This window comes from Cherax quadricarinatus, chromosome 54, assembly GCF_038502225.1.
Source record: "Cherax quadricarinatus isolate ZL_2023a chromosome 54, ASM3850222v1, whole genome shotgun sequence".
Classification (NCBI taxonomy): domain Eukaryota; kingdom Metazoa; phylum Arthropoda; class Malacostraca; order Decapoda; family Parastacidae; genus Cherax; species Cherax quadricarinatus.
In genome coordinates this window covers 19754180-19765361 of record NC_091345.1, presented here as the reverse complement: position 1 = coordinate 19765361, position 11182 = coordinate 19754180, and the positions used below count along the sequence as shown (strand labels likewise).

At 38.2% G+C, this 11182-nt stretch overlaps 1 protein-coding gene across 6 annotated transcripts in view; it reads left to right on the top strand.

Moving 5' to 3' along the window:
- Mrtf (Myocardin-related transcription factor) overlaps positions 1-11182 on the top strand; it is a 332782-nt gene that overhangs the window by 254942 nt on the left and 66658 nt on the right. For 5 of the 6 annotated variants that reach the window (XM_070096707.1, XM_070096705.1, XM_070096704.1 and 2 more), the window contains one exon: positions 2666-2775. Coding sequence is in view for 2 of the 6 variants with exons in the window: in XM_070096704.1 (XP_069952805.1) it covers positions 2666-2775 (110 nt within the window). In the remaining 4 variants the exon portion in view is untranslated. Of the gene's footprint in view, positions 1-1056; positions 1077-2665; positions 2776-11182 lie in introns of those variants that run through there. The other variant, XM_070096708.1, reaches the window with a different exon arrangement.

Here is an 11182-nt window from a genome sequence, read left to right as displayed (position 1 = left end):
TGTATCAGAATCTCTTAAGAAATGTTTCCAGTACCTTGTTAAATCTATGCCATGAAGAATTTAGGCTGTTCTGGGGGCAAAGAGGGGCCCTACCCAATACTACTAGAAGGGTGTACTTAATTAAGTGGCCAGTGAGTATATATCTGTATATAAATTTTGTTGCTGTGCTCTGTGATGATGGGATATCTCCACAAAAATTCCATTGTGCTTGCATAGGATAGGACATTGTGAAAGATGGTAATTCCCAAGTAATAGTTATTCCAGCAGAGCTGGAACAACTATTGGGAATTACCTCTGAATCTCAAATACAGTGGACCCCCGGATTTTGTCTAGCGCAGAAATTGTACAATTCGTATTTCAATCACTTTTTTCGGCAAAATTTTACACGGGTTTTGTACATCCGCTTGGAAATTGTCCGTACCAGACACGTCCGCCTGGGCCGCTCATACGTTTGTGACTCACTTTTGGGCACATTAACTGTCCTATTTTATGTTAATATAGACATTTTCATTAATCCATCTATGATATTTTCTTCAAAACTATATAAGAAACATGTTATATAGCACATAAACATGCCTTTGTTACTCGCTCACTAAGTGTTCGTCTTGGGCACATTAAATGTCTTATTTTATGTTAATATAGACATTTTCAGTACTCCATCTATGATATATTTTTTCAAAATTATATAAGAAACACGTTACATAGCATATAAACATGCAATGTTTTTTAATGCCTAGTTCTTTTACTAACTTAATATAAGTTAGTGTAAACTTGACAACCCTACTCCTGTTGTGGAATCTATTGTGGCTTTGGGGAACAGATTAATTGGATTTACATTATTTCTTATGGGAAGTATTACTTCGGTTTTCATCCATTTCGGATTTCAACCGACCTTCTGGAACGGATTAAGGACGAAAACCGGGGTCCACTGTAGTTGATGAACTTTTAATGGAATACTTGGAGATATCCATATTGCTCTAATGAAGTGTCATTTCATGCTTACAGATTTCAGTACTATGAAATCCACCCTGATGTATCCAATTTTGCAACGAATATCCTCATCAGTCTTGTTAATAGTAAGTAAACACCAGGGCGAGATGTTTGGCAAGACTTTCAATTTACCCATCAGCGGTCTTCCCACTTCCTAGTAACCCCTCACCCTCCCTTCCCTCCCCATGCACCCCACCCATCCCACCTGTGGTAAGCAACACCCTGTGTAGGCACTCCTATGGGTCAGTGGGAAGTGTTTAGGGGGGGGGGGTGGAACACCTGAGATCATAGTACCAGGGGCAGTGTGAACACCTGAGATCATAGTACCAGGGGCAGTGTGAACACCTGAGATCATAGTACCAAGGGCAGTGTGAACACATGAGATCGTTAATACAGTCCTCAGTGTCTGTCAACCACACAATGCAAGGAAATTTATTATCTGAGATCCACCGAAAAACAGATAGGAAGATATATGGATGTGATCACTATTTTGTACTTATTTACCCATTTGTAGCTATGGGAGCAGAGCTAAGCTTATGGTGTCCTATCTAAAGCAATTATTTCAGGTATTTTTATATATTTCATATGGTAATAAAATCATAAAATAATAAAAATCTTATTTATTTATTCTTTCTTGTCCTTTAATGACCTTTTCTTCTATCTTTCAGGTTTTTAACCTTTCATTATAACTCAGATATTTTAGATCTGGGAGCTATTTTGTAGCTTTCTCTCTCATCCATTTTTTTTTTAAGTGGTGACACTACACAACAGCTGCATATTCCAACAACTCAGGCTGTTGGCATCTGCAGGCCGACCTGTCCACACTGTGAGATTGACCATCGGGGTCCTAACAGTCCCTAGATCACATATGATTACAATATGTATGATAAAAAAACATTATGGCAAGTTAAAACCTTTTTTGAGGCATTGTTTTGTTTAAGAGACCAAACTTTTTTTCAGGTCTATAGAGAGTAGATGAATAAGCCATGTTAGCATAAAACAAAGGCCTTGTTGATGTTATTGGTGCAGCAAGTATAGCTGTGTTTATTTACCAGGTACACATGTGGACAAATCCCTTGTCAGTTTGCCCATGTATATGTTATTACAGCTATTACAAGGGATGGTAAAGATGACAGCATTCTCCTTGGAATGGTATTAACCCTCTTGGATTTAGGATCTTTGATTGTGGTGCAGGTAATGGTGGTGGTGATGTAACTGCCTAACCAAGTGATAAGGCTTTCCTGTCCAGAAAAAAAAAATAAAGTGAAAGAGAAGGTAGTAAGTTCTACAACCATTGGATTTTTTTTAACTTGTATCATAAACATATTAATGATGAAGGGATATAGCAAACAGTTCTGCTCCCATAGTTACAAATTATAGGTAATTACACCCTGGTTGATTTGACAGCTTCTACAGGAACTGGTTCTGTTTCCTCATTAAAACTTAAACCATTATTTTTAGTTATCTAATAATTAGTTATACGTATATAGAAAGACAACTGCCACTTCACAGTGTCTTGTCAGCTAGCAGTGATTAATTTGTAGTGCTGTTTTTTATTTAAGTAAGAACAGTTTATGCAAATCATTTACAAAATTATTCAGATCATCATGTAAATTAATCGTCAAACCAAGCTGACTAGTAAAAATGATTAAATATTACACATTGTTCCTTTCAGAGTGTGGGACTAAGGTGGTGGTCGGGGGCACAGAGACGGTGTACTGGGCAGTGCAGCTGGACGCCGACCTGCTCGACACCATTGCTGCCATCTATCCACACTGGTTTAAGGTATACTGTCATAGACTCCTATCATAAGGTCATTTATATAAAATGTGGTGTATAGTGTCAAACATAACTCCAGTTTTCTTATTTATACAATTATTACAATAATGCAGTAGTCTGCATAACAATAAGTCTTCTATTTTTTGTGTGAATAAAAATTCAAAATGGAAAGCAAGCATAATATAAAAGGGGCCTGGAGACGTGACTAATGAACAGAGAAAAATGTTATTTTAGTGCAGGAATGTCTTCATTGTTTATTCTGGACCCTATTTTCAAATTGGCATCTCTTGAAATTTTTGTGAAATTGGTCAAATTACTGATTTCTGACCACTTTATTGGGTAGTTAAAATAGGTAAATGGGTGGTTTCTTGTGCTCAATCGGCAGAATAGAAGAAATACTAGCAAAATAGCTATGAATTTGGTAGACTGGAACAATGGAATGGGCCAAAAAAACAGCGTAAAGTGGGTGAAATCGCCAATGTGTAAATATCGCCAATGGGCTCAAGTGTATTCTAACGTAATCACTCTGTAATCCGTCACCCTATAGGTCCTGATGATGCCGAATTAGTGATGGTAAACTTGTAGTAGGTTAGTAGACAGCAACCACCAAGGGAGATACTGCCGTCCTGCCAAGTGAGTGTGAGACGAAAACCTGTAATTGTTTTACATATGGTAGAATTGCCGGTGTCTTTTTTTCTGTCTATAAACATGCAGGATACCAGGTATATCTTGCTACTTCTACTCACACTTAAGTTACACTATACATGCATGTACACGCATATACAGTCTCTCCTCACTTAACCCGTAAACGGTCCATGCAGATCTACGTTCACATGTGTAGTGCTATAAAAGTAGATCTATGTTTTTTTTTACATATTTTCAAATATAACAAAAAAAAAAAGATCAAAGTTTTTTTACACATTTTCAAATGTAAAAAACCAAAAAGATCTACTTTTTTTACATACTTTCAAATGTTGAAAAAACGTATATATACGTTTGGACCGTTTACGGGTTAATGACGAAGTTCCGTCCCTAAGACCACGTCGTTAAATGAATTCATCGCTAAATGAGGAGCATACTATAATGATAGTGGGTTTGTGTCATCCATCTTTGATATTGTTTTAATGTCACCTTTGCACCATTTATAACATTTCTGGTATATTTTTAAATGTTTATACAGTAGTGTACTATATATTGAAATAAACAGAATACAGGAAATCAGCTCTAATATACATTATTTAGGCATAAACACTGGTCAGAGCGCCCATTGTAAGTCCGAGGCATCGGTAAACGAGTACATTGCTAAGTGAGGAGAGGCTGTATATACATACACCTCTAAGTTTTCTTCTATTTTCTTAAAAGTTCTTGTTGTTGTTTATTTCCTCTTATCTCCATGGAGAAGTGGAACAGAATTCTTCCTCCATAACCCATGCATGTCGTAAGAGGCAACTAAAATGTCAGGAACAAGGAGCTAGTAACCCCTTCTCTTGTATACGTTGCTAAATTTAAAAAGAGAAACTTTCGTTGTTCTTTTTAGGTCACCCTGCCTTGGTGGGATACAGCCAGTTTCTTGGAAAAAAAAAAGATGCTATCTAAAGTGAAATTAGAATAAATATCAGTAGATGCAGCAAATTTTAATTACAGTGCTGTACTGTAAGGTATTTTCTTAATTAATGACAATTTATAAATTAAAAGGTTCAAAGTAGCTACTATTACCTATCGAAAAATTGGTATCATTTGTTCAAGCACAACTGCTTGCTATATATATTAAAAAATACATAAAATTTCTTTGTATTATAAAAGTAGGAAAGAAGCCATTACAGTGAGCCATAATAAAAACTGAAGGGAAGTATTTAATCTTTGAATTCACTACTGTAGCCACAGTAGTGAATTCATAATTACCATATTTTTCCATAATTTAGCAGGGCCGGAATTTGGGGGGGGGGGATCCTTGACACCAGAATGTCTTCTCTGTCGTAAAAGACGGTATTTCCACTGAATGGATTCGGTGGATGAAATATTTAGGGAAAAACAATAGAGGAAGTACTGTTTTCTCTAGCATCAGTTCTGTTTTAGGCAGTATTAGAAAACCATTCTATTGATTTCCTTGTTTTTGCCTATTTTTTTTTTTTTATGATTTAACTATATACAGTACAGTTTGAATTTTTTTAACATCCTTTGGATAATTTATTAATAAATGAGACCAAGTAACCCTGGCATGCTGGGAACTACTGAGAACACAACTAAGTACTTTCAGTGTACTCTGGAGCAAAGAAGAGAGTGCTACAGTACCTGATAATATATGCATGGAAGATATGCAAGGTTTAGTCCAAAATTTCAGCACTTTAACGCCCTCTGTGCATAATAAGGATTAAAGTCAAACCCCTGGTTGTTTTCAAGAGGGAACTTGACAAATTCCTCAAATCACTTCCTGATAATCTGGACTGTGGTGCATGCATCAGACTATGGGCAGTGGGTACCAACACCTTGATTGATTAGGCTAACAGTGAGGAAGCCTGGCCTGGTACTGGGCCGTGGGGGGTGGCGACTACGGGTAACTATGATAATAGTATACTGGAGTGAGAAATGTGAAAGGAATTGTAAAATAGACCCAGTGAAGAGTAGGGGCACCATGGGTACAATAAGAAAATACTGTGTCAGCATCTGTAGTCCAAGGCTAATTAACCTGCTATGAACAGATAACAGAAATATTGTCAGAACAAGTATAAAAGTTTTCAAAAGGAACCTGGATTCCTACCTCTGCTCAGTGCCAGATCAACCAGGTTGTGATGCTCTGTAGGCCAGTGGGCTGCCAACAGAAAGCTGCAGGGGAAGAAAAATTAAAAAGAAAAAGGTTACAGGTATATCACAGATATTGAAAGCTGAAGTTGAAAATATTATGACAAATAACTAAGACATTTGTGAAACTGTTACTTATATAACTGTGGAAGATATTAGACACTAGACTGGCCATGATAAAGACAGTCCTGTACATAGAATACTTACTGGTACAGTACAGGCATTGCTGATGTAGATACACATGCTGAAGGTGAAGACAGTGATGACTTAAGTGACAAGATTGAAGATGAACCAGTTGATTACATTCCCTCTGGTATGACAGTGGAACTGTGTATTTCTTGTTTGAATATAACATTATAGTTTCTGGGGTTAGTCATATACTGTACTATAATACCATTACCAAACAATAAATGAACTTGATTAGGGCATGGTATTCACTGGTAAAACCTAGTCATAACAGTGTGGCACAGCCCATATTTTTATTAGCATTCAAAAAATATTTCCTGGGCCTAAACCTGATGCAGCATCAGTAAAGGACCTTTGATTGATACAGAATATATTGCTGATTCAGATGAAGACCTGAATAGTGTAAGGTACTTGTTATATTACTGTCATTCAAGATTCTGCTACAGTACCAACTCTTTACCTGTTGTCAATTCTTGTGGGTTATTACCCCATTGACCCAGTCATGACCATACCTACTGGTTGATTCCCTGATCAGTCAGGTTGCTGATGCTAGCAGCACACAGTCCAACATAGGCACCACAGCCTAACTGATCAGGAACTAACTTAAGGAACTTGTTAAGTTCCCTCTTAGAGGCATCTGATGGTTTGTTGGTACAATAATTCCTTTCACACTAAAAGAGGTGTTGAGATGTCTTGGTCTCTTGGATACTGTACACTTACTGAGTTATCTCATAGGAGTGTGGTATGAGCTGAAATAAGGAATACATTTCTTTTTAGTTATGTTTCACCTTGTGCCTAATTAGAAGTTATATTAGGTATAAAAATATTCATTAATTTTAAACGGCTGTCCAGATTTGTTGTTTTGATCTTTTTAAAATTTTCTTACATGCAGCCAATGTCTATATACCACAGAGTGATGAAGTTCAAATTGGTAAGAACAATAGTCTTTTGTGTGTATTCTTTACATAAGTGACAGTATGTGCAGTGTCAATGTAGATTCGAACCTACGAACTCTGACAAGGAAGTTGTGAGTGTCTGGACCCAGCTATGACATCCTGATGCTATAGCTGAGGCCAGATACTCACAGCTCCCATGGACCTCATAGGTTCGAACCTATAGCATTACACAATACAGGTACAACACTGATTTTCCAGCACCCTTGGTTCCTAGTCTTGCCAGAATATCAATTTTGCCAGATCAACAGAGGTCACATAATAATAATTCAGCAATACACCTCTGATCTACCACGGTCTGCTGGAAACTTAAATTTAATATTAGTATAACTGAAACTGGTTTATTAATTACTATACTTACAGGCTTAAGCTTGCCCGAAATGCTCTGTTTAACAAAGGGGATTCTCACGTGGGAGATGTAATGCCATCCAGTTTTGTACAAACGAGGTACCATGTGGAAATAAACTGATTGATTGATACAAAGAATGTTGCAATACCACCACTGGAACTGTAGAGGTAATCACAAAGGTCTGAAAGTTACAGGTTGTCAGGATTACTGTCTCTTTCATAGTTGACAGTTTCATCATGAATTTGTGATGTTATAGTGAGAACATCTGGGGCACTTGAAGTTACAGGGTTTTCAGATAATAAAGGCCTACTTCTGTGACATTCTTCTTGGCAGTCTTTTTAAATATTTCATCCTGGAGTTTACCAGGAGAGAGTTCCGGGGGTCAACGCCCCCTCGGCCCGGTCTGTGACCAGGCCTCCAAATGAAGTTATTTTGTGTGCTTTGATGTTTCTCTGTGTAATTTTTCATGCATCAAATAAAAAATTCAGTAGCTCTTGTTCTTTCACAAATGAACTTTGTTCTACCCCCTAGGATTAATTCACCTGACAACTTGTCAGTAGCCATAGCTATAAACAAGTTACTTATATAGTTATTAACCCAAGCCATAGGACCAATTGTTAGCAAAATATGCTAAGAATTGCATAAAATCAAGGGATCACCACTAACAACTGCAGTGTAAACAATATAAATAAGCATGTGTTACATATGCCATCTGTGGCCACCCAGTAAACAGGTTTGGCAAAAAACTAGTCTCATAATTTTGCCTAGACTTAGATAGGTGCAGGATCATCTGTTACCGGAAAATCTGTGTTGTGCTACAGGTACAAGTAGGTTTGCCAGAATGGGTCCTGGCCCGGGTCTTCTCCACGTGGCGACACGACGTAGTGTTGTACTGTACCTGTATTACTGTAATCCAGTGACTGCATGTGTTGTATATATGTATGCATATTATTGTATAAAGCATTCCTTTGCACTAGTGATTGTGTGTACAATATTCCTGTGCAACAGTAACTGTGTAAAATATTCCATTACATGAGTGAATGTGTATGTACACTATTCCTGTCATGGTTATTTTGGTATCATCTGCAAACAATATGAAGCTGTGGCTAGTATTTTTATCCATATCTGCTATGAGCATAAGAAACAGTAAAGGCATCCAGACAGTACTTTGTGGTACTAAACCTTTTACTCTACTTATCCTTTCTAAATTTACTAGTACTCTGTGTGTTCTGTTTGTTTGAAAATTGAATATCCATTTGTTTTTCACATTATACCTATGCACCTCATTTTGTGTGCTAGTATTCCATGATAACATTTGTCGTCTGCTTTTGCAAAATCCATGTAAACCACATCTGCATTATGGTTTTTTTTTTCCAGTACCTCTTTAATTTTATCTTGATGGTTTAGTAGTTGGCTTCGGATGTGCAGATGATGCTTTTCATAAAGTTTGTAATTTGACATCTTATCACCTCTTCCAAGACTTTTATAGTGTGTGATGTTAGGGCTACTGGTCTAGGTTTTGCCAGCACTCTAATGCTATATTTGTCAGGATGAAATATGTCTGCACTTTTTTTTTAAGAGCTCTGGAATTTCATCTAAACCTAAGCTGTTTCTTTTGTTAACCCCTTTTGGGGCCTTTTGTGTACCCTTATGCTCTTGCACTTCCATCCACAGCATGGATATGGGTTTCACTATAAACTAGCTGTTTTGGTGGCAAAATTTTTCTCCATGGGATACTGAATGCTCGTTCTAGTGGTATTTTGCACTATGTATTTTTGCTGTGAGCAATATTTCTTCCCTGAACATTGAGAGACAGGGCTCAGTATGGCATAAACTCTCCATAACACTCTAAACCCCTAAAGATGATTATTTTTCTTGCTTTTTTTGACAGTTTTTCATATTACTGCTTCTCAATTTATTGTATATTCACCACAATTTTAATTTGTCATATAAATAAATTTACAATATATAATACAGTGGACCCCCGGTTAACGAACTTTTTTCATTCCAGTAGTATGTTCAGGTGCCAGTACTGACCGAATTTGTTCCCATAAGGAATATTGTGAAGTAGATTAGTCCATTTCAGACACCCAAACATACACGTACAAACGCACTTACATAAATACACTTACATAATTGGTCGCATTTGGAGGTGATCGTTAAGCGGGGGTCCACTGTATAACATTTTTTTTTTTTTTTCAACAAGTCGGCCGTCCTTGGTATATTCTCTCCACAAAGGAGGCAGTAAAGCAATAGCAAAGAACTACAGACCGATAGCACTAACATCCCATATCATAAAAATCTTTGAAAGGGTCCTAAGAAGCAAGATCACCACCCATCTAGAAACCCATCAATTACACAACCCAGGGCAACATGGGTTTAGAACAGGTCGCTCCTGTCTGTCTCAACTATTGGATCACTACGATAAGGTCCTAGATGCACTAGAAGACAAAAAGAATGCAGATGTAATATATACAGACTTTGCAAAAGCCTTCAACAAGTGTGACCATGGCATAATAGCGCACAAAATGCGTGCTAAAGGAATAACAGGAAAAGTCGGTCGATGGATCTATAATTTCCTCACTAACAGAACACAGAGAGTAGTAGTCAACAGAGTAAAGTTCGAGGCAGCTACGGTGAAAAGCTCTGTTCCACAAGGCACAGTACTCGCTCCCATCTTGTTCCTCATCCTCATATCTGACATAGACAAGGATGTCAGCCACAGCACCGTGTCTTCCTTTGCAGATGACACCCGAATCTGCATGACAGTGTCTTCCATTGCAGACACTGCAAGGCTCCAGGCAGACATCAACCAAATCTTTCAGTGGGCTGCAGAAAACAATATGAAGCTCAACAATGAGAAATTTCAATTACTCAGATATGGTAAACACGAGGAAATTAAATCTTCATCAGAGTACAAAACAAATTCTGGCCACAAAATAGAGTGAAACACCAACGTCAAAGACCTGGGAGTGATCATGTCGGAGGATCTCACCTTCAAGGACCATAACATTGTATCAATCGCATCTGCTAGAAAAATGACAGGATGGATAATGAGAACCTTCAAAACTAGGGATACCAAGCCCATGATGACACTCTTCAGGTCACTTGTTCTATCTAGGCTGGAATATTGCTGCACACTAACAGCACCTTTCAAGGCAGGTGAAATTGCTGACCTAGAAAATGTACAGAGAACCTTCACGGCGCGCATAACGGAGATAAAACACCTAAATTACTGGGAGCACTTGAGGTTCCTGAACCTGTATTCCCTGGAATGCAAGCGGGAGAGATACATGATTATATACACCTGGAAAATCCTAGAGGGACTAGTACCGAACTTGCACCCGAAAATCACTCACTACGAAAGCAAAAGACTTGGCAGACGATGCAACATCCCCCCAATGAAAAGCAGGGGTGTCACTAGCACGTTAAGAGACCATATACAATAAGTGTCAGGGGCCCAAGACTGTTCAACTGCCTCCCAGCATACATAAGGGGGATTACCAACAGACCCCTGGCAGTCTTCAAGCTGGCACTGGACAAGCACCTAAAGTCGGTTCCTGACCAGCCGGGCTGTGGCTCGTACATTGGTTTGCGTGCAGCCAGCAGTAACAGCCTGGTTGATCAGGCTCTGATCCACCAGGAGGCCTGGTCACAGACCGGGCCGCGGGGGCATTGACCCTCGGAACTCTCTCCAGGTAAACTCCAGGTAAACTCCAGGTATAACCTAAGACTCCCTGTTTTATAATAATTTATATGTACATAAATTATTACCCTGTTTCCTCACATTTTACCTGATGGTGAAGAGGGTATGAAAACAGTATGTAAGTTGACTGCTGTTGCCAGAAGCAGATGATTTTTTTGCATATTTATGTATATAAACATTATCTGGTCATATGAGCGAAAGCAATCATTAATTAAAGGGGGAAGACAGTCAATGGCTCAGAATCTGGTCGTTGTACGAGAGGCGATCATCAAGCGGGAATCCTAGGCTTTATTATGGACATTAAGCAGGAGTCCTAGGTTTTATTATGGACATTAAGTGGGAGTCCTAGGTTTTATTATGGACATTAAGTGGGAGTCCTAGGTTTTATTATGGACATTAACCCCTTCGGTGTCAATCCCA